Below are 22,087 nucleotides of genomic sequence, written 5' to 3' on the forward strand. Positions count from 1 at the left end.
TACTCATTTCAACACACATCTTCATCGAAAAACACTTTCATATCAAGCATCCAAGTGTCGGATGTGACAGGAGAGCTATAGATTTCTTCGGTGTGGAATATTCTTGCGATCTCATACCAAAACTACAAGGCGGCCGATGGCTCAAAAGAGGGTCATAAATACTGCGATTGTTCCGTACAGGTTCATTACAGTCTCTCAGTAAGCTCCTCCATACTGAGGATGGGAACCATGAGGCACAGGAGGAGCGCCACTGTTGAATTGCGGCTGGCCACCGTAAGACTGCTGGTTCCCCTGGCCTGCATTATAAGAAGGGCTATATCCTCCGGGGGGGGCTCCTGGTGGTGGAGGAGGAAAGTTCTGATTGCCTGAGTTTGGCGGTGGTGCACTATAGCCCTGTGACTGCTGAGCATGTTGATCAGGCGGGCCGCCAAAGTGGCCGCCGTGCGCCTGAATATCGGGATAGCCTGTACCAGAAGACGGCTGATGTGGCTGTTGTCCAGGGGGTGGAGGAAAGTATTGCTGTCCCTGTTGTGCATTTTGTCCATGTTGGGGAGGGCCTCCTGGCGGAGGAGGAGGGAACGAGTTGTTCGAAGAACCATGAGGGCTCCCACCAAAAGATGAGTTACCTCCGTACTGCTGGCTCGAACCAGGCTGCTGCTGATGACTGCCATAAGGGCCATTCTGACCCGGCTGTTGCTGATGCGCGCTGTACTGTTGGCCTGGCTCAGAGTGTTGCTGACCATACTGCTGGTTTCCGCCGGGCTGTTGCTGATGCGAGTTAAAAGGCTGATGAGAACCTGGCTGCTGCTGCTGCGATCCGTATGTCTGATTCTGACCAGGTTGGTGTTGAGAGCCGTACTGTTGGTTCGAGCCATGCTGTTGATGCTGGTTCGGGGATGGAGAGCCATAGGAATGCACACTGGCTGCGGGGGGCGCTGAAGCCGCCGAAGGAGCTGAGCCCGTAGGATTGTAGGTTGGTGCCTCGCCGGAGTACGTTCCACCACCACCCTGCTGCTGTTGCGGCTGTTGCCCCGAGCTATAGCCAAAGTTGGAGTTTTGTCCCTATCGCCTGGTTAGTCTAGTCTTGCGCGAACAGCGCACACTGATGTTGTGAACATACACTGCTGCCGTGTTTGCCACCAAACATAGTTGCGACACCACCCATGAGCTGCCCGGCGAGGCCTCCCTGATGATGGCTTGAGCTCTGGTTGGAATTGCCATGGTAATTTTGGGGGGGAGGGGGCTTCTCCTGACTAGCCGAGTGCATAAAGCTCGACGCCAGTTGCCCAACGAGCTTTCCTGCGCCTGAGGGCTTGTTTCCCCCATTGCTGCCGCCACTACCACCATGGCTACCGCCGAGGAACTGGTTGGCAAGACCTCCAAGATTGCCCAATGGACTAGAGCTGTGGCCACCGCTGCTGCTGCTACCACCATGACCAGAGTTCTTTCCGCCAAGCAAAGCGTTCATAGCCATGCTCTGACAGGCTGTTAGCACAATTCAACACTATCGAGAAATGCCAAGACGACATACTCCAAGACCCCGTTCGCCAGAGGGACCGTCTACACCTCGGGTGCCGTCCGGCATAATTGGTTCCATGGTACCATCTGCATGGCGCACAGTTTGCGATCCATCAGGATGCGTGATGAGCTCCGAACGTTTGGGAGTGCCGTAAGGATGTTCGCCCTGGGGAGCTGGAGTATTTCCCGTTTTGGCTGGTTCAGTAGGAACCTCCCACTGCGAAACACCAGTCGATAGCTGTACATAATAATACTTCTTGCTTGTACCATCCCATTGAGCAATCCAGCCCGCGGGCAGAGGGGGAGGAGCAAACGTGGGGCCTTCGGCCTGAGGAGAAGCAGGGCCCGTCATGTTCGAAATACGGTATAGGTAAAGATATTGTATGTAGCGGTCGAGGCGGGGAGATGTCGCAAATGGAGGGGTCGCAGATAAGGTAGGCAGAGGATGAATAGATTACGGCGTGGCGAGGGTGAAGGAGTGGTTGAAGACGGAAGTCCGTCACTGAGCTACAAGGGCCGCAGTCATGAAGAGTGTAAAATACAAGAGGCGGGAACACGACAAGAGACGAGGTGAGGTTCAGATGGTGTCGCCTCTAAACTAACCCTGTGGAGGTCAATAAGGCAGGCTTGGCTTGACTGGGCTAAGCTGGAGGAGGGGCTCCAGGCTCTCTTTCGCCGCCCAAGATTGATTGATGGGAAGACACCCTCAGCGAGGGGAAAGCCCACTTTGGGTTGTTACATTACCCTCGAGGGGCAAGAAAACATCACACCTTGATATGGGGTGTCAAAATAAACTCAGTAAAAGTCACCCTAAGATTATGCTATATTACCTAAATCCTTTTGTCATATAGGATCAAGGCCCTGAGTTTTTTTTCCTCCCCTATTACTTACCTTTGTAATAGGTGCCTGCCCAGCGGCTAAAGGTAGATCAGGCGTCTACAGAAGTGAGTATCAAACTAAACCAGCTCACAAATTCCAACAACTCGGTTCAGTGTCGTCTACCATGACACCAGTTTTTGTATAGAGCGCCAGGTCTACAACTTCTCTATCGGGCTCTGGAAAATCCACTCAGATATGTACTCGTACTGTACTCCTGATCTCTCAATTGCTTCATCTTACCATCCAAAAGACTCCACTAGGCTTCTGACGAGACCAAGCACAGCCCCGCCAGCAGCCCAGGTTAGGCTTGGGTTCCAGACAAAAACCTACCATTAATGATTACTGTATATATACTGTCTGATAAGGGCCAGTCTTGGTGTTTAAAGAATGTCTAACGATATAGCTAACCAATCACAACCTTTCGCACAAGCTCATATCGCACTGTGCATGTTGCTGTTTTTGGCATCATGCTGGAAAGTATGCTTTACCTAGCACCTAGTTACACTGGTAGATTGGCTTCACAGCCCCTCCAAATGATCACTTATGTTTACCTGTCGTAGGCGGCCTCTTTCCATCCAACGAACTCCATACAAACCCCAACACACACATTGGCTGACCCAGGCTCGGCCAGGGTAGTAAAGCATACCTTAGTGTTTTATGGTCATTGCTCTCCACACTTACATGGAATACTGGAATCACCATCCCACAAGTCCAAGTACTTGACAACGAATGCTTCAAGCTGTATGCTTCGATAACTTCCTTATCAGCTCTTTCATGCGATGAGCCATGTTGCACAATTCACAGTCACAGTCATGTCGAAATAAGTGTTTTGAAAGATCCATGAGTCTAATTCCTATTCCAGTTATTGTACATGAAGATAAAAACTCCCATATCCTTCCATCTACTGTTCCAGAACGTCAAGCAAAGTATATGCTGTTCTATTTTGCTCTCCTTCCTCTTGACATTCCGAATTGCAGCTCAGCTCTCTTTCAGGATAGCCTTAGACCTGGCGACCTCGAATGGCGAGTCGGCGACCGAAACCAAAGGCCATCGCCGAGCTCTTATTGCCAGAGCAAGTTGTACCAGCGGCCATAGATTGGACAACAGACCAGCGACCGGAAGCGCAACGCTGGTACTTTGTTCCGCCAATGCAATTCCAGGCACCCTCATCACTGCATGCAGCTCCAGCAGTCTCTTCTGAACCGGAGCCAGAGCCACCGTCACCTGCGCCAGGAGCAGTGGGGGTAGTAGGAGCAGGCTCAGGGCTACCGACACTGGTAGTAACAGGCTGACCGCCAGTTCCAGGGGCAGGTTTGGTCATGGTCAAGAGGGTGCTGGTAGCGGCGGGAGCTGAAGGAGCAGGGGCGCCAGTAGCCTCAGCAGGCTGAGAGACAGTGACGAAAACACCACCAGGACTATGAATTTGTGAGTTAGGAGCATTACCAATAGAAGAGGGGGAGGGTACATACGCTGAAGGGGCGCCGGCAGCTGGGGCTGATGGCTGAGCGGCAGGGGATGAAGGTTGAGCAGCAGGTTGAGTCTGAGTAGGGGCAGCACTTGGAGCAGCACCGTTGTTGCCTCCAGCGGATCCGTCAGCGGGAGTGCTAGGAGCAGCACCGTTGCTACCATCACCGGAGCCAGAGCCAGAGCCAGAGCCAGAGGCAGAACCAGAGCCAGAACCAGAGCCAGAGCCACTACCAGATCCTGCCTTACCACAAGTACCCTTGGGGCCAGCAGTCTTCTGAGAGTCGTTGCTCACATCGGGACCAGGATCAGGGAATTCGAGATCGGACGACTCCTCGGTAGTGCAGCCGTTGCCGACGTTAGCAACGAACATCTCAGGACGGTTGCTCATGGCGTCTGCTCGCTTGCCGGAACCACCACCAATAGTGACGGCAGCGCAATTCATGTACATCTCACGGTTACCGATCTGATTGAACCACGACCAAGCGAAGATAGCCTCGCCGGATGGAGCGTCGCTGGGGACCTTGAAGTCGAAGGTGGTGGTACCAGCACCAGGACAGTTACCGATGTAAGAGTGGATGACCTTCCAAGACTTTCCTTTGTCGTAGGAAAGGGAAGCCTGGCAACTGCCACCGCCGTGGTTAGCGCCGCCGGTGATGCTCATATTGTAGGAACCGCCGGCAGCCCAGTCTGCGACCGAGGCACCCTCCTTAGTACCAAAGAGGGAGTGGTAGCCCTTGCAAGGAAAGTTGGCGCCGCTAGCATCGAGAGGGGCGGTCATGCTGTAGTCGACATCGCTACCAGCATTGGGGTTGGATTTTGACTTGAAGGGGGGAGGGTAAATCATCTCCATATGTGCCTGGGCTAGACCAGCCAGACCGAGGCACGCAGCGACAGATGAGAAATGCATTTTGTCGCAGTTGAAAAAAGGTGTGGTTAAAGTGGAAGTTGTGTGTGAGGGTATCTCGAAAAGAAGTTGATGTTGACACGGTTGTGTTGTTGTCGAGTGTTGCTCAGAGATTGCTTGGAGTAAATCCTTGTGGTGAGTCTTGCAGGATGAAAGAGTTCTGAAAGGATTGAAGCGCTTTTATATCGGAGCCTGGCTTGACCTTTGAGATTTTTCGGGCTTCTCGTTGTTCAAGTGAACTGGTAATGAATGGTGAACCACGGGTGCTGGTTCTGTTGCAGTCGTTATTGTTCGGTGGTCGAACAGTGAATCAAAGGATTGTGGGTAATGGGACAACAGCGTTGGTAAAGTAAGGAAAGTGATGAGGGACAATAAGATCCCAGCACGACCAAGGTGAAGAATATTTGTGACTGTATGGAAGAGAGAGAAAACAACAGTGACTGTACACCAGAAGTGACGAGCAGTGGCGGGCACAGATGGGTTAAGCGATCTTGTTTTCTCGAACAGGTCGACGGCGTCGGACGGGAGGTAGGTTCCAGGTGACACAAGGGCCGAGTTCTTGTACGTTGTTCAGTCGGTGAGTTGATGAAAGCTGTCGTTCAGAAAAAGATTCCAGTGTCTGTTACAAACAGGATAGACTGGGGTAGAAGAAGTGAAGATGAAGTTTCTTGATTGTGAGGGAATGTATCCAGCCCGTCAAGGGAGTGTCAAGAAGAAGAAAGAAGAAGAAGAAGAAGAAGAAGAAGTGAAGAAGAAAGAAGCCAAGAAGGGACCGTCTTGAGATAGAATCCTGAGCGTTGCTGCAGATGAACAGAAAGACGGCGGATTTTGGAGGTTGGGGAGGCCCTCTTATGTAGTACTCGGTACGATCACAACCACTTTCCTCTACCCACCAGGTCTGGCAGGTCAGAATGTTTCAGTCGTTTCGTTTCGGCTGCCTCTAAGCCAAGACACAGCACAGAGCAGAGTCAATAACCGGACGGACCCTTGACAGTAGTTGACTAACTAATCCATACCAACCGTCTCCTGATTCCCTGTCCTGAATCGCAGCGCGGCAATGGTCCAGCGAATTAGTCGCTCTCGTTGTTCGTCTTTGCCCCCCCTTGCAGACTTGCAGAGCCAGGGCCTCCAACTCCACAGAGCATGAACACGCCCAACTACACAGCCCGGAAGTAAGTGCCATCAAGAGGCGGGAGGGTCCCTTAGGATCGACGTTATTCCCTTGACTCACCAGGAACAGTTTTCGGGGAGCGAAGCGACTGGTGGTGGAAGCGTCTCGAGTGTGGGCGTCTATGTCGCATGTGTCTGGAGACCCCCTTGAGAGCCGGCGCCTAATGGCAAGCAAAGGATTCTCCTCCTACCTACTTACCTACCTATTCAATAAGTAGCCACGTCATGGTGCTTCTGATACCCAATACCCATAAGTCATTTCTGTTTCTTTCTATCGCCATCGTTGGTTACGTGGATCTCATGCCATTGTTCTCTGTCGACCTACCTACATCGGAGAGAGCGTTGATGTCGAAAAGAAAAGTGGTGCCCCTGGACAGAGGCGCCGGGCCAAGGATTTGAAACCGATCTCTTCCCCACACGCCCTTGCTCTTGCAAGCACAGACTCTTAGATTATCATGCTGGATACTCAATAGAAAGTCTCCAACTAAGCCTCTTAGGCGTTTAGACAGACATCTACTGGACAAGGGACAAGCGACACCTGATACACGAGTTGTTGGTCTAGCCCTTTTCCTCCTTTCTCTGTTACTAAATGTCTTGCTTTCTCTATGAATTCATCATGTGCTCTAATTAAACGTCTGCCTTTCATCTCGTAACACAAACCTCCTCTTCAGCACTGGCACTCTTGCATGTGCTGCTTGCTTCGTAGATCTCTTATGCCGTGTTTGCCTGCCATGCGCCGGGCTACATGATGTGAGACCTGACACGGCCCGTTTGTTGCTCGCCTTTGTTGCCACCCAATATTGGCCTTTTTATAATCCCGTTCCCTGTTGTTTTCGTTGTTTCGATCCTTCTTTATGCCCATCTTCGCCGAAATACCCGTCTCGCCCTCAGATAGAACGAATGTCATCCTTTCAGCACATCTATCTACACTAGACGCATACTCCGTCACGGGTGTAAGTCATCAAATCGCAAGGATTGGTTCACCTTTCAAAGGCCCGAGTTCCGCACTTCTTTTTTGGTCAAAGGGCAAACAAGGATCAAAGGATGAAGCAAGCCTAGGTGACGGTGTAGGGTTGCCTCAGCCAATCGTCTTCTAAAGCCTACCCTGTCGCTTCCAAAGCCACCCGCCGCCTAGAAATGCATTGATTGGGCTGGTACCTGAGTGAAACGCGCCATCTGCAATGGCTTCAGGGGAGCCAGATCGGGTAACGATAATACTTTCACCTGAGATGAAATTTGCCTTTCTTCTAACTGAAGCAACAAATGAATACCATCATGCATCTTAAGATTGACGATTGTTAATAGGATCAAGTTACTACTAATGACTTGCCTATTGGGGATACTCGTGATACATTCATAAGCAAATACACGTAATAAAACCAGTTGAACCTGTCAAAGGTTCTAATAAACCCGAAACTTGGGTTATCGCGATTCGAGCAGGTCAAGTCAAATCTGATATGACTTCACATGAAATTCTGCAATAGCAATGGCCCCTTTCATCTCTAATTTCGTGAACCGGTTCCAAGGGTCCAAAACCACAATTCTTTGGGTAGAGCACGTGAGACATTATTTGAAGTGCCGAATATGTTTGGCCTACACGACATTTTAAGACACTGAATGACAAGTGAGTTCAATGTACACAACAATTAATTTATAATGCCATGTGACAGGGAGTATTGAAAGAACGAGAGCGGTGTAGCCCCCCTCGAATTGTGTTCAACATCATGAATGTTCCATTGCGTTATCTGCCCAAGGTAAATAGAGTCCAACCGTCAAGCAATTCGATGTTCTGCATCTACCCTGTATAGGTTACCAGCGGATATTGTCGACACTGGATGCTCTCTTGCCAATCCAACCCAATCAATCACATCTAAGCTAGGTACTATAGTCTCAAGTACACCAAGACATCACATCACATCATCACATGAATATGCGCTGTGCTCACATGAATTGCGGGGGTTTGACTCGAAAACCCGATACTGAACCATGGGCCATCCATGATCATTCCCAGCGATTCGAGTCTTTTCTTGTCAACCAGGTGAGCCGATTTGATATTTCCCTGCTAAGGCAGGGTCTATTGCTGATGATCGTCTGCTGGGGGGCCCACTTCCAAGCCTCTAACGGCTGAATGGATTGTTAAAATAAATTCCCTTGACGCCTTAACCGTGCTTGAGACAGGGGAGGATGGAAATGCAACGTTGCGGTCACTGGCCACTGGCCATAGCGTTTGGAATAATAAAGACGAACTCTAAACAGAAGGCGGAAATAAAGAGAAAGAAGCTCAAGAAAACCTGACAGGTACACTAGTGACCAAGCTATCCATTTGATAAGCCATTTCCACATCTCAGTGAGATGGATCTAAGCCACTATCAAGCTGTGTTAGTAATTACTTCATTATATCACAGGTAGGTATTGCTGTAGGGTACCAAGTCAAAGCAACCTGGACGTAAGTCTAGAACCTCTTTGCACTTTCAAGCCTATGCACAGTCAACCGCGAGATGTTAGCGTTAAAACCATTGGCTGTTAACCGTGTTGGATCGGTATTGTTCCTTTCTTCTCTCGTTGATCTTGGTGCTTACATACCTAGGTACCTTACATCGGCGTTGTCCGGAAATGTTCAGCCATGTTCATGTTCTTTGCCCCGTCAGCCCGTCCCCTGTTTTAACATGCCCCTCCTGTGTTTGAAAAGTCGCCAGGGTGACGAATGGCGTGAGTTCCCACTAGCCCAGCCGCGCGTGTATGCATGTGAGAACTGTAATATCATATTGATGAACTGTAAATAGCCGAGGTATTGGAAGTACTGACCTCGCTCTCCACTGCCTCCTACCTAACGTTAGTACCTACTCCAGGTACTCAAGCAAGTAGGTACCTGTTCGCACTTCCCATTCTTCCATGGCGACGGGATCCATGACGTGGTGCAAGACCCCAACTCAAGTACCCTTGTACCTCTTGAGATATCGACCTCCCTTCCCGCTGGGCTGCCACGAGAATGCATATCAAACGCTGTCTTAGCCACTAACAAACTACTAACGATACTGGAACATTATGATTGCCATTGCCAATACCCACCAATGTACCTAAGTAGTCAGCTCATGCACGGGCTGCCATCGCATATATTGTTCAATAGCAACGGTCGTTACCTAAGATTCAATGTAATTGAGATGTCGCTCCACTGCTGGCCAAAGGAACCCGCTACAAAAGCTGATGTCCAGCTTGGAGTGTAAATGTACCTATAGTCACTATGACACATATGCATCTTCAAAGCTGCTTGTACGGGTGGAATCAACATGGACATAGTCCTTTGTCTCATTTTACCATATGGCTACTTGTGCTGCGTTGTGGATGGTAAGACAATGGTTGATGGACGAATGCCTTTGCGTCGCCTCGCTTGATCTTGTCAACTCGACTGCTCTACCCCTTTCCTCGCAACCAGACCACTCTGATTCCTTAACTGCCCCACTTGTCGCTACCCTTAGCAAATACTGTCAAATATTTGAAGGCATAAACTACTCAGCAACCACCGTAACACTCTCAATGGTGGCATTGCAGTTAGCTCTGAGATTTGCACCAAGTCATTCCCCTACTAAACTTCCGCTCTCACCTAGGCGATAGAAAACCACCCCTAGCCCTCACCTACCACCGCCCAGGTCGCCTCAGGCTTCGAGAGTTGCCAGTCCAGATGTTTGGCGTTGGTGTTCCCGCACCCAAGTTTACTCGGCTACCGGCCTAGCCTGTTCGACTACGCTTCTTCGATACTTGTCCGCTCGAGGAAGCACGGAGAGCAGAGGCGGAAACTCCGACGCCCAATCTCTCCATTGCTGCCAAGGTACAGCCAAACAGCATTGCCAACCCCATTGCCATCCAATCAACGTGATAGCAGATGGACAATATCAATGTCGTTGTATCTCTTCCACAGCTGACACCATCCACCAAGTTGCACCGTCCATCAACCCAATGACATATTTGCTAGCCCAAATACTAAAGCCATCCGAGGCTTAGGCCCCCTCTCATCTAAGCTCTGTCATTCCTATATTGAAGCTCGTATGCAATGATTCACACACCGTTGTCTTGATAGAGCTCAGACTCCGAGATAAGTGCGTTGAGGTCAATCTCGGTGAGGCTGCCGCCCAGAAAGGCCATGCTAAGTACTGCACTTTATTTTATGCGAAGGCGAAGAGGAAACCCAATTCTGAGTTTCAGATTTTATTTGGCTTCTTCTGAAGCCTCTGAGGGTCGAGGGTGGCTGGTGGCCGGCACCGCGTGGTTAGCTTGGGGCGTCTGGTGCGTTCCTTGGCCACCATATCCTTTACCATAGTTATTGCCTCCTCGGTGCTGCCCGCCATACTGGTGGCCCTGCTGTGGACTTGTGCCAAAGTGTTGAGGCACAGGGCTACTATACCCGCCCCTCACTACACTGGCGTTAGCCGCTTGTTAATTCTCTGCATGGCGATGGGTGTCAGTATGACTTACTTGGACCGCCTTGCTGACCTTGGTTGAAAACGGGCTGGTTGTACTGCACGTTGGGGCTCATTCCATACATGGGCTGGCCTTGTTGTGACCCCTGATGCGCCATCATCGGCGCCGCGGGACGACCAGGGCTGGGATAGCCATTAACACCAGGGACTGGCTGAGGTCCAGAAGGGGGCATGAATTGCGGATGTCCTCCAGGATACATCATCTGCGGGCCAGGAACCATTCCTTGAGGTCCAGGTATGAACTGTTGCGGCATCATCATCGGACCACCCATCTGACCCTGCTGAGGAGTCATGTATTGATGATTATTAGAGAAATTGCGGAATTGATTCATCTGAGGCGTGCCGGGCCCCATGAATACCGCCTGGTTATAAGGTACTTGCGGAGAATTGTAGGCTACAGGCACGTTGCCGAGGCGGGGTGAAGCAAAAGACTGAGCTGAGTTTGAGTGCATCATGCGGTGATCGTCGTTTCCATATGGCGGATGGGGAACATGACCATGCTGAGGTGTGTGCATCTGCATAGGAGGCATATGAGGCGAGCCCCTTGGAGCCATGTTCGCGCCCTGCTGGAGGTGGAATGGTAGTTGATGTTGGTGTGGAATCTGAGGGACAACATGCTGAGGGTTCGGGGTAGCCAACGCAGGACCGCCAAATGGCTGGCGTTCGAAGTATTCTTTGTAAGTCAAATGCATTGTTGACTCAGGCTTCTCATTGTCTTGGAGTTGCCGCCAAGTAGGTAGTGTATCGAAGGATGGGCGCAGGCCGGCGTTTTCGTCCCAGTTTCTCCCTTGAGGGGGTGTCAAGGTCTGGATATGAGACAGTATATAACATTTCTTGACATCAATGGCCTTTGTCTTACGGCGGATGAGCTGACCGTCGGAAACGCCACTGCTTGCTGAGGCATCGACATTGTTAGCAGCAGATCGAGGACTCGAGGCTGCACTGGCATGGCTATTGGGGTTGAAGGCAGCCGCAAAGGGGCTGGGCCTAAACTCGTGGCTATTCGGGTTCAGCTTTGCACCTATATGGCTGGGGTTGCCGCTGAGGCGTCGGTTATAGCCAGCTTCGACACCGCTAGCTGGTCCTGTTGGAGGAGCACGGGTTTCCTGACTAGGAGCGTGTCCCTGGTGGGCTGCAGGAGGCTGAGAGTATTTTTGTTGTTCAACATTGCGTAATCGCTGAGCCAGAGTGCCAGTTTGTTGTTGCGGAGGTACATGGGGACGGTTGTTTCGATACTGCTGCCCAAGATAGGGCTGCTGAGCATACTGTTGGCGAGCACCGGGATGGCGAGGTTGTCCCCCGGCCGCGGGCGTAGGCTGAGCATTAGCAGGACCACGGGCTGCTCGGGTATCACTGGGAGGAGCAGATGCACCAGCCGTGGCACCTTGACCAGACGTTTTAGCCTGGGAGTCTTTTGATGGAGCAACCTTATCCTTAGTCACGGCAGTAGCCTTGGCCTTGGCCACCTCTTCGGCATTTTTGATAGCCTTAGCCTGGATCTCCTGTTGCTTGAGAGGGTCTTTGGCTATGATGGAGACTAAATCTGTAGGGACTGGGGTTGAGAGTTTGAAAGAGTTGGCAAACTTCTTTAACTCTGTTAACTTGACCTCTTTGTCCTGCTTGGCTTTGTTGCTTCTAGCCTTCTCAGCGTTCTGTCTTTGCTGGCTAGCGAATGTCTTGAATTCCTTCAACACGTCGTGTTCAACTGTGGAGGTGGCACTGGGAGTAGGAGCAGCCTGACTTCCAGGAGCTGGGGCAGCTTTGGCGGTGTCGCTTGACTTGGTCTCGGCCCCCTTTCCGTTAGCAGGCTTGGAGTCATTGATCGAGGGCTCTGTGACCTTGACTTCTGTCGGAGCTTTCTGCGCATCGGTTTTCGGCATTGATCCGTTCTTGATAGCGTCGGAGGACTGAACTTTAGACTCTTCAGGGGCTGACGGAGCTTGTTTCTTGGGCGGTGCTTTGATCTGGGAAGAAATGATTGCAGGGTCAATAGGGGCACCTTTGACACTAGATTGAGCCGCGGGTGCCCGCTTGGCTGGTGGAGTGTATTTGTTCTCACGCCCAGCAGACAGAGGCGGGAAGTCTTGACGCCGAACACCGCTGTATCTGTAGGAGAACCATGGTTAGCCATACGAAGAAATGGTTAGGAAAGGGATAGCTACTTGTCCTCTTCATCACCCCCATCATCTCCGCCGACGTAGTCCATGATACGTTCCTCAGCCACGTGAGCAGTAGTGGGCGCGCTGCGTTCAATTTCGCGCGCCTTCCTGTCTGCCGCAGCTATCCTCTCTCTGTATTCTGGGTGGTTCTTGTCAATAGCGGTAGTGTAGAAATTCTCATCGTAATTGGTTTTCAGTCCAAAGAGCCTCTCATTCTCGGCGAACTGATCCCAATTACCGCTGCCGCTAGACTTCTCAAGGCTGCCATTGAAAGTATCGTTCGAATCGGGGACCCAAGGTTGAAGAACCCGCTCGTTACCGAATCGATTTTTGGAGATGGCAGTGTCGGTTCGAAATGCAGCCCGACCTCCTATACCACCCAGGATTAGATAGTTCTTGCTCGTAAAGACTGCACAACAAACCATTCTGTTTGCCCCCAGACCCCCCACCAGCTATTCCATCCTTCTTCGGAACGGGCATATTCGGGAACGCTCCAGTCGTTATGTGAATTCTTAAAAGAGAGTCAAGTTTAACAAAGCTCGGCCACCATCTAGGTAACTAGAAAGAGGCTCAAGTGACGATGTGGGGTGATTGTGGATATTTCGTTTGGGATCGCAGAAGGACGGGAAACGACTTCGTGATTCTGGAGAGACGCAGATGTTAGCCTTCCAAGCGCTATAAAGTCTCTCTACTCAGACGCAAATGGCAGGGAGAAAAGACATCAGCAGTATATCATTAGAGGCCAAGTCCTGATACTATGACATGACGACAGTGGATTACACGAAGATCGTGGGGTTCGGGACTGCTCGATAAGGGGAAATACCAGATCGACTTGGTAGAGGGGGAGATATGGGTATAATGCAACGACTTACTTTGCGATAGCTTGAGGAGATCAATGCAATAGTCGGAGCGATATGATGACTACCTTGCGGAGCTGGGCTGAGTCTGCTGGGCTAAGGCCAAAGCTATAGTAAAGTTGCGAAACGCTCACTTCTGACTCAATGCTGCGAAGGTTAGCAACTGTGTGCATACATTCATTTGTGACGCCGTTTCTGATTCAGTAGATAGAAAACCGGTAAACGCTGTGTGCTAGGGAGTCTAAAAAAGAAAGGCAGAAGGAGAGAAATAGTAGGGAGGCCAAGCCGAGCAGTTGTGTGAGGAGAAGCGAAAAGGCGGCTCCAACGAAAACGCTGTCAGGAAAACGGGCGAAGAAAGTTAAAGACGAGGGGGTTCGAGTGGTTTTACCTCGAGGGGGTCTATAGAGACAGGGAAAAAACCTAGATACAATGATCTAGAGCGTCGTCCAGCTCGCGTACCGTTAAAATTGCCTTGCAATGGGCAATAAGAGCATGGAGCGGATGCGGAAAAGGAGGGTTTGAGTCGTGGTGGGAAGGGAGAGTCGAGACGATGAGCGACGAGGATTTGGTGGTAGTCGAATTGGTGGTTGAGGCTTGGGCACTGAACCTTTACTCCGAGAGGTACCTAGGTAGGTACTACTTACCTTAGGGGACGGCACAGTACAGGACAGAACAACACGGGCAATAAGTGGAGGCCACAGTGACAGTACCTTTTAAAGGCGGGAGAGTCGAAGGGTCTCCTCTGTTGCTCTTCTGCTGGACTAGAACCCTCTCTTTAGTTCGCTCATTCAGGGACAGACAGCCGCGGAAAGGCTTTTCCCCCCCGGCACTGGGTCCCCTGCTCAACCTCCAAGTCTCGAGAGTGTCGTGCTTGGCCAGTGTCGTGTGTCTGAATGCCTGTAGGTACAGTTGAAAACACGGTGGGCCGCTCTCAAAAGCTGTGTCTTGTGAGTGGTTTCCCTACCCAACCTACTATTAAGCTTTGACATCCGTCTTATAGTGCTCGCCGACTCCAACAATTGGTAGCAAATCACAATATGCACAATCGCCCTCAGTTGCAATGAAATAACGAGGCAGTCTAGACCTCACACCGGTTCCATTTCCTTCTTTCTATCTAGTAGGTAGTCCATTCGTGAATGTGCTTCTCCTACGTAGTACAGACAGAGTACGTATGAAAGAAAGCTTGCTTACACGCTTGTTGCTATAAAAGTGGGCGTTGCTGGGGATGCAGTGGGGATACGGTACAGTGCGCATAACCGGCATGGGTCTTGAATCTTCAGCGCTTGCAGTGACATTCAGCTTCTATTAGTTAAGGTATCATCAGAAAACATGCAAAGCCCTAATGCATAGCCAAACACAAGACGAGGGGGGCAATATTGGTGTAGGCGCAGTGTTGGTGGTAGAACTTGTGTACCCACGAATACGATGCTGACTGCAAGTTTGGGGCAACGACTGGTTTTCAAACGTATGAGTGGCTGTAACCTGACCGGTTCTGGCTTCGCCGAGTTGCATACGAACGTCTTCAACGGCAGGATGTCTGGCGAGAGTCTAGAGTTAAGTCCGGTAAATCAGAATTGTGGCCCTTACGGGTTGACTGGTAAGGCTGCCACTGAGCCCTCACAACTTTTTTTTTTTTACCAAAGTGTACATCGGCAAAAGTAACCCTTTCAAGATGCTGACTCTCAATGCAATACAGCAGATCAAACTCGATCTGTCTTTGCGATAGATAAGCGACACCAAGCTTATGCAACATAAAATGGATGGTAGGGAACAAAGGGGCCTGAAATGGATCGAAGGATTTCTACTACAAATATTCACAAAGAGGTCAGCCTCTCCCACATGACTTCTAAACTGTTGGTACAAGTTCTTTTCTCTCTTGGACCCCAATTTATACTCGCAGACCAATCTCCTCAGCGTAGGGCAGCACGAACAGATCACCGACAGTTGAAACGGTGGCCTTGCCCTCAAGGAGAGTCTTGGCAGCCTGTAGAAGAAAGTATTAGTCTTGCAGAAATATTTAACAAAAGTCGGGGTAAGCTCTTACGGTTTTAATGGATTCAGCGGAGACACCATCGATAGACTTGGCAATGGCGACAGAGTCGTGAGGCTTGCCGTTGTTGACGATACCAGAGCCAGCGAGCGCGATACTGGGTTGGCGGAGCTGGTTCTGGTTCAGAAGGTTAAACTTGGCGTAGGCAACGGCCTTCTTGACATCCTCCTGGCTCGCTTGGCCATCTGCTATGCTCTTGAGCACCTTGGCAGTCTCCTCAGCACCTTTGCGGACAGAGGCAGCAGGACCACTGAGCTGAACAGCAAGGAGGCCAGCATCGGAATAGATTAAGTTGGAGGTGTTGACAGTAAGACCGGAGGTGCCAGCAGTGGCCTTGGCCAGGAGGCTAAAGCCAGGAGCCCACTTGATGGTGGACTGACCACCGAGGAGGGCAGCCAGCACAGCGTGCTCAGGCTTGGTGGAGTCGTAACCGGAGCCGGGGAAAGCAATAACAATAGAATTGCCAGCATTGGAGCTTGTTCGCTGCTCACCACCAAAGTACTTGGTGGCGTCCGTCTTGAGAGTTTGGCCACTTCGAGGGGCAGAAGGCACGTCCTTGAAGAACTGGCCAACCCACTTGGAGAGAGAATCGGGAGAGGCACCGTCGGCAATGAGAGCAATGTTGGGCTTGGCGTAAGCGACGTCCGCGTAGCTAGCAATGTACTCCTCGTTCAAGTACTTCTGGTAAGGAGTTGAGGAGCTGGGGAGGAGGGAGGAGCCGAGACCAGTGTGGAAAGCGATAGCGTGGGCGTTGTCGAGAGCAGTGGCGGCGACGTCGGCGTTGAGGACAGCCTGCTTGGCGTGGAGAACACGCTCAACATCCTCGTGGAACTCGTGAGCTGGCAATCCTCGTTAGAATGGCCCAGATGTGTATGCAATGTACGGTTGAACGTTTACTCACTGGTATACTTGGTCAGGGAGATGACCTCAGCGAGGAGCTCGGTGAAGTAAGGAAGATCCTCGCGGAGAAAGCTAGCCTCGACAACAACAGCCTCCCTGGAGTGAGAGGAAGCCAATTGACCACCAAGAAGCTCAGACTCGCGAGTAATGCGAAGAGCAGATCGTCGCTGGGTGTTCTACATGGAGCCAGCAAATTAGCTCAAGTCCTTGATTTCCACTCAATGCTCTCGTCTCTCACCTTGAACGCAAATTCGGCAAGGCCAACAGAAAGGCCAGGAAGCGGTTGGTAGCGAGTACCGGCCTTGGCCACAACAGCAAGCGTAGTGGTAGGACCGTGAGCATCCCGCGAGGCAACCTTGAGGCCAGTCACATCCGAGGTCTCGTATGATCCGGTCGAAGCAGCGGCGGCGTAGGTTCGTCGCTGGACGCGGCAGGCCTGGCGGGCAGCCTGCTGCGCAGTTCGCGCAAGGGACGATCTCGAGATCATATTCGCGGGTGATGGCGTAGGCAATTGGCGATCCTTCGGCCGTCTGGGTGAAGCAATTGATCTCCTAGAGAAGTGCCTCGTTGAAAAGGTCCCGTCTAATTTTCGGGCTACGGGGACGAGAGAAAATGTCACGTGATGGTCCCGGTCAGCCAGATCTCCATCCGCGGTATTGGCTCACCAGCGCGACTCCAGCGACATTTGAACTGGCTTTGACGCTAAGGAAAGAATGAATGTACCTTACTCCGTAGTACTTAGCATTGAAGTTTTGAACCCCACCTATTGTGAGGACAGGCCTACCAGCAGCTGACTTACATCAATCATAGTTGCAGGCAAAAATTAACTTAACGATCCATTAGCATTTGCGCCGGAGAAAAAAAAAAGCATCCCAGCCTTCTTGCTCTCTTGCTTTCTTTTCCACCCTTTGACCTTACAGCTAGCATTACTGATAACGAAACTCTCGATTATCCATTCTCAGGCTCTCGATTCTTCTTTTATGGTTTTTGTCAATCAATGACGTTCCGGTAGCAAGTGTGGAAGCTCCAGAGATAGTGAGAGGATCTCTAGGAGCAAGCAATGCTCGTTGTGAGTCGAAGCAGCTTGACAACCGTTCAAGACATACCAGCTGACAACCCTTTCACGGCAGACAAAACATGCCGCTGAGCTTTGTGCTCTCCTAGTCAATGACCTCCATGGCGAACTTCCTTCGGTACGTAATGTTTTATAGCGTAGTTGTCTAGATACAAGTGTGGTTGTGGGGCTGACTTGCTCGTCGCAAACAGCGAATCTTGAATGCACTACTCACAAAAGGCCGGTCGACGATTGCGCAACTGGCCCAGCACACGTCTCTCACGCCGCGATACTTACGAAACGGCATCGCTGTTTTGATACAGCAAAACCTTCTTTACCACCACACTGACGCTAATACCGACATCACGTACTACCAAGCCGATGCTGATGCCTGTTACAACCTTGTACGATCAGGGAAGATTCTAAATGTGATTGAGAATCAATATGGTATCGCGGAGCGGGAACTCGCCCAGACTCTGATGCAACTGGGTCATGCCCGAATCGCGGATCTTTCTCAGGCTTTCGGGTCGAGGGCGCCCAAGCTCAATGGACATACCAACGGTGAACATAAAACTCACGATGGCCTCATCGAATCAGAAAGTCACCTGAACTCTGTCCTTGTTCGCCTGATTCGAGCAGAAATTGTCGAGACTGTTCGGCCCGAAAGCTTCCGGAACCCTAAGGACGTCTATCGTGAGATCGAAGACGAAGTCACCAAACCCCGGCCAGGCGAAAAGGTCACCAAAGGGAAGATCGAGGCTCAACGCGAGGTCATCGAACGCTCTAGAACATACAGAGACCAGCCCAAAACTTTGAAGCGTCAGCTTGACATGAGCGGAGGTCCCAAGCCAAAGAGACGGAAACTTGTGAATGGAGCGACGCAAAATGGGCATGGATACGACGCTCCAAAACTGAACGTAAGAACGTCCAATTATTCACGAATTGACATCACGACTGACATTCAACAGCCCAATGTGGTGATCAAGATAAATTATGAAAGATGCTTGGTTGAGCTGCGGAACCAGAGACTGGCAGAACTCGCAACAGAAATGCTTGGGGAAGTCACTGGTGAAGTTTACCGCACAGTGCTCGATCTTTTAACTTCGGATTCTCCGAGGTGCCAGTCTGACCCTCTACTCGATGAAGTGACTCCTGGACAACAACCAACTGTGACAACTATCGACATATTTGAGCACCTGGACGAAAATATCAACGTACAAAATGGAATCGGCAAAACTCCACGAGATAAAATTGACTCGCAGAGTGCTGAACGGATCAGGGACACAGCGCCGGAGTCAGATGACGATTCTGACGATTCAGATGCCGGTCCTCCCGGTCGAAGAAAGACGTTTGACGTTGACGATGAAGTTGATGAATGGGCTGACGACAATCATGATGACACAGCCAATGGGGAACAAGAAAACAGAGTAAGATTTGAAGATGCTACGAATGGAAACGATACTCGAATCTCTCAGATGCGCCGTCATCTTCTTCTCCTTGCAGAAAGCAAGTATCCGTTCATCCGTCATTGTGGGATGTACGGCCGTGGACAATGGACAGTGGACTTTGGACGCCTTGTATGCAAGCTGCGGGAAATCGAACTGGACGCTATCATTGAACAATCCCACGGTCGCCATGGTCTACGCTTGACCCGCATTCTCCGAGAGAAGGGCAAGCTTGACGAGAAGATGCTTCCAGCCGCCGCGCTCATGAAGAAGGGTGACGTACAAGGCAAAATGCTTGCGATGCAGATGGCAGGTATAGTGGATGTTCAAGAAGTGCCTAAGGATAGCAGCCGACTTGCCAATCGAACGCTCTTCTTCTGGTACTTTGACAAAGAGCGAACCCAAACGCAGGCACTGGATGACATCTACAAGGCTATGCTCCGGTGCCTTCAGACCTTGGAGGTTGAGCGCCATAAGGAACGAAACATTCTTTCGTTTGTTGAGAGGAAGGACGTGCAAGGCAAAGAAGAGGAGGTCATGACCACAGAGCATTACAACAAATACAACAGGCATCTGGGAGTGCAGGACAAGCTTCTCGGTCAAGTCATGAGGTTAGATGAGTTGGTATCTGTGCTTCGTGATTATTGAGGAGTAGGAGGAGACGCCAAGGCATATATGTGTTCCTCCTCGCTCAAACCTCGCTTGGAATTGGCCGTTGGCGTGGGTATTAGGTACTGACGTTGGGTAGGGGGTTGGCCTCACATCATCTCTGCATCCATATTTTAAACAGCAACTCGCGAAAATACCGCATTAAATTGCTCTTTTTTTTTTTACATGTTCTTCGCCTTTGCTTCGTTTCTTGATCATTTAATTTGTTGTTGGTGAAGGTAGGGACTTGATGTTGTGGGTGTGATGGCCATCAGCAAGCATGTGTGCACATATGGCCAGACAGATATCGCTAACATGTAGGCTGACCTGTCTACCTAGTACTGTGTATTTTGCCCGGAGGGGAACTTCATTCTTGTTCTTGAAAGGTACGAAGGCTCGTAATTCAAGTTCTTGATCGCTTTGCCTCGGCAGTTTCTTTTGTTACTTCGAACCATGACTTTGAAGCTTGAATATGGAGCTCTCGGCCCCCGGGAAGCATAGTATCCGGCTATCATGGCGTTTCTTCCGCAATGAGTCTGAACCTCGTCAAGTGCTCCTGGTTCATCAGATCAAGACGGTTATAGAGGAACTATCGCGGCTATAGGGTACCGTGGTTACTTGTTAGTGGCTTGTATGTATAATAAACTGTGGCTCGTGCTTGGCCGCTGTTGAGGGGTCGAGATTGAAGAGTGGAGCCTCTCTCGACATCACACCAGAGAGAAAAAAATCAAATGGAACCTGTAGAGGGATAGCTAAAAGCTCCACGATTCTCCGACGTCGGTACATACAACCGCAAATACGCCAGGGATTTAGCAGGGGCCAGGGATTCCCAGGAACTAAAAAGAGATAAGTGCATTGGGCGAAAGGAAAAATTTCCCAAGCAGCCAGCTCTTGAGACTTATACCCGAACTCTTGCTTTCGCGACAAGCTCACGATTCTGTTTTTCAAACTTCGTGAAAACTCCTGGGAACTAGTGTCAAAGCAGTGTCTTGATCTGATTTATATTACTCTATCTCATCAAGATGTCTCCCCCCGTCGCTGCTGGTCGCGAGAAGGAGTCCGGCCTGGCTCGTGTCCTCGGCTCTGGTACGTTTCACTCCAATTGAAACAGGCGACTATGCTATTGCTTCACGGTTTCCTGCAATCGATATCTCCAGTCTGAGCTGACAATATCTTGACAGGTTCCGCTGGTATTGCTGAGCTGGCCGTCTTCCATCCTGTACGGAACCCCACCTCTTTTGAGCACAACCAGTTGCGACAAATCTTGGAGCTGTTCACTAACCCCTCCACAAGGTCGACACCATTGCGAAGCGGTTGATGAGCAACCAGACTCGTGTAAGCAACCTACGTCTCTTGATGCATGTCATTGGATAAGATATTGACAATTTGATCTTGTAGATATCCGGCGCCAGCGAGTTGAACAAGGTCATCTTCAAAGACAAGGCCGCCGCTCCCTTCGGACGAAAATTCGTTTCTCTCTTTCCCGGCCTGGGATATGCCGCCGGTTACAAGGTCCTCCAGCGTGTCTACAAGTATGGTGGCCAGCCTGTTGCCCGTGATTACCTCTCCAAGCACTATGGAGCAGACTTTGAGAACGCCTTCGGCAAGAAAACCGGAAAAGCCATCATGCACTCTACTGCTGGAAGGTAGGACATGAAGACCTCTGCTTCCCGAGAAGCTTGAACTAATGCGGCCCACAGTCTGATCGGTATTGGTGAGATTGTTCTCCTACCTCTTGACGTCCTCAAGATCAAGCGTCAGACAAACCCCGAGGCTTTCCGTGGCCGCGGTGTCCTCAAGATCGTTGCCGATGAGGGTTTCGGCCTGTACCGTGGCTGGGGCTGGACTGCTGCCCGTAATGCCCCTGGATCTTTCGCTGTATGTGTGACTCCTGCTCCTTGAGGTGGTTCGGAAGACTAACTTGGCGTAGCTGTTTGGTGGATCTGCTTTTGCCAAGGAGTATATTTTCCATCTTGAGGATTACAACAAGGCCAGCTGGTTCCAGAACTTTATTGCTTCTATTGCTGGCGCTTCCGCTTCTCTCGTTGTCTCTGCTCCCCTTGACGTTATCAAGACCCGTATCCAGAACCGAAACTTCGACAACCCTGAGAGTGGCTTCCGAATTCTCTCCAATATGGCCAAGAACGAGGGTCCTGGAGCTTTCTTCAAGGGACTTGTCCCCAAGGTACGTTCACCAGCATAGAAAGTGATAGCCGTCTTTCTGCGGCCCGCCAGCTCCCGATCAACTCCCGTCCCCACTCTTGAACATCTAGACGCTAACTTATACCGCCCTGCAGCTGCTCATGACTGGTCCCAAATTGGTCTTCTCTTTCTGGCTTGCCCAGACTTTGATTCCTGCCTTCGACATTGCATTCAAGAAGTAGATATGAGATTATGGAATATTTGAATTCATGTTAAAGATAGATATACGAATCTAGATAGGTACTATCTGGACGCCGATGACGAAGAAGGCTTACATGGGAGTTTAAACGGATTAGGTTATTATTAGGTTTGCTACGATAGACACGCCGCTGCGCCGATATGAGAGGATCGGCTTCGCT

At 50.6% G+C, this 22,087-nt stretch overlaps 6 protein-coding genes across 6 annotated transcripts; 2 read left to right on the forward strand and 4 right to left on the reverse strand.

Moving 5' to 3' along the window:
• Positions 1-195: 195 nt before the first annotated feature.
• FMAN_01473 (uncharacterized protein) lies at positions 196-1,870 on the reverse strand (the record flags this gene model as incomplete). The annotated part of the gene is made up of 3 exons (XM_041835163.1): positions 196-1,062; positions 1,121-1,477; positions 1,532-1,870. The coding sequence occupies 3 exons, from the start codon at positions 1,868-1,870 to the stop codon at positions 196-198; spliced, it is 1,563 nt and encodes a 520-aa protein (XP_041676814.1).
• A 1,527-nt stretch (positions 1,871-3,397) lies between these two features.
• On the reverse strand, positions 3,398-4,771 carry FMAN_01474 (uncharacterized protein; the record flags this gene model as incomplete). The annotated part of the gene is made up of 2 exons (XM_041835175.1): positions 3,398-3,812; positions 3,867-4,771. The coding sequence occupies 2 exons, from the start codon at positions 4,769-4,771 to the stop codon at positions 3,398-3,400; spliced, it is 1,320 nt and encodes a 439-aa protein (XP_041676815.1).
• A 5,370-nt stretch (positions 4,772-10,141) lies between these two features.
• FMAN_01475 (uncharacterized protein) lies at positions 10,142-13,052 on the reverse strand (the record flags this gene model as incomplete). Its single annotated transcript, XM_041835186.1, has 4 exons — positions 10,142-10,347; positions 10,409-12,519; positions 12,576-12,942; positions 12,995-13,052. The coding sequence occupies 4 exons, from the start codon at positions 13,050-13,052 to the stop codon at positions 10,142-10,144; spliced, it is 2,742 nt and encodes a 913-aa protein (XP_041676816.1).
• A 2,265-nt stretch (positions 13,053-15,317) lies between these two features.
• Positions 15,318-16,866, reverse strand: FMAN_01476 (putative ubiquinol-cytochrome c reductase complex core protein 2 precursor; the record flags this gene model as incomplete). Its single annotated transcript, XM_041835197.1, has 4 exons — positions 15,318-15,413; positions 15,474-16,318; positions 16,381-16,555; positions 16,618-16,866. The coding sequence occupies 4 exons, from the start codon at positions 16,864-16,866 to the stop codon at positions 15,318-15,320; spliced, it is 1,365 nt and encodes a 454-aa protein (XP_041676817.1).
• Positions 16,867-17,439: 573 nt separating this feature from the next.
• On the forward strand, positions 17,440-19,526 carry FMAN_01477 (uncharacterized protein; the record flags this gene model as incomplete). Its single annotated transcript, XM_041835208.1, has 4 exons — positions 17,440-17,448; positions 17,510-17,572; positions 17,646-18,350; positions 18,402-19,526. The coding sequence occupies 4 exons, from the start codon at positions 17,440-17,442 to the stop codon at positions 19,524-19,526; spliced, it is 1,902 nt and encodes a 633-aa protein (XP_041676818.1).
• Positions 19,527-20,548: 1,022 nt separating this feature from the next.
• Positions 20,549-21,910, forward strand: FMAN_01478 (putative YHM1 (mitochondrial carrier); the record flags this gene model as incomplete). The annotated part of the gene is made up of 7 exons (XM_041835219.1): positions 20,549-20,612; positions 20,708-20,745; positions 20,820-20,861; positions 20,925-21,172; positions 21,227-21,404; positions 21,457-21,711; positions 21,824-21,910. The coding sequence occupies 7 exons, from the start codon at positions 20,549-20,551 to the stop codon at positions 21,908-21,910; spliced, it is 912 nt and encodes a 303-aa protein (XP_041676819.1).
• Positions 21,911-22,087: the final 177 nt, after the last annotated feature.

This window comes from Fusarium mangiferae, assembly GCF_900044065.1.
Source record: "Fusarium mangiferae strain MRC7560 genome assembly, contig: FMAN_scaffold001, whole genome shotgun sequence".
Lineage (NCBI taxonomy): Eukaryota > Fungi > Ascomycota > Sordariomycetes > Hypocreales > Nectriaceae > Fusarium > Fusarium mangiferae.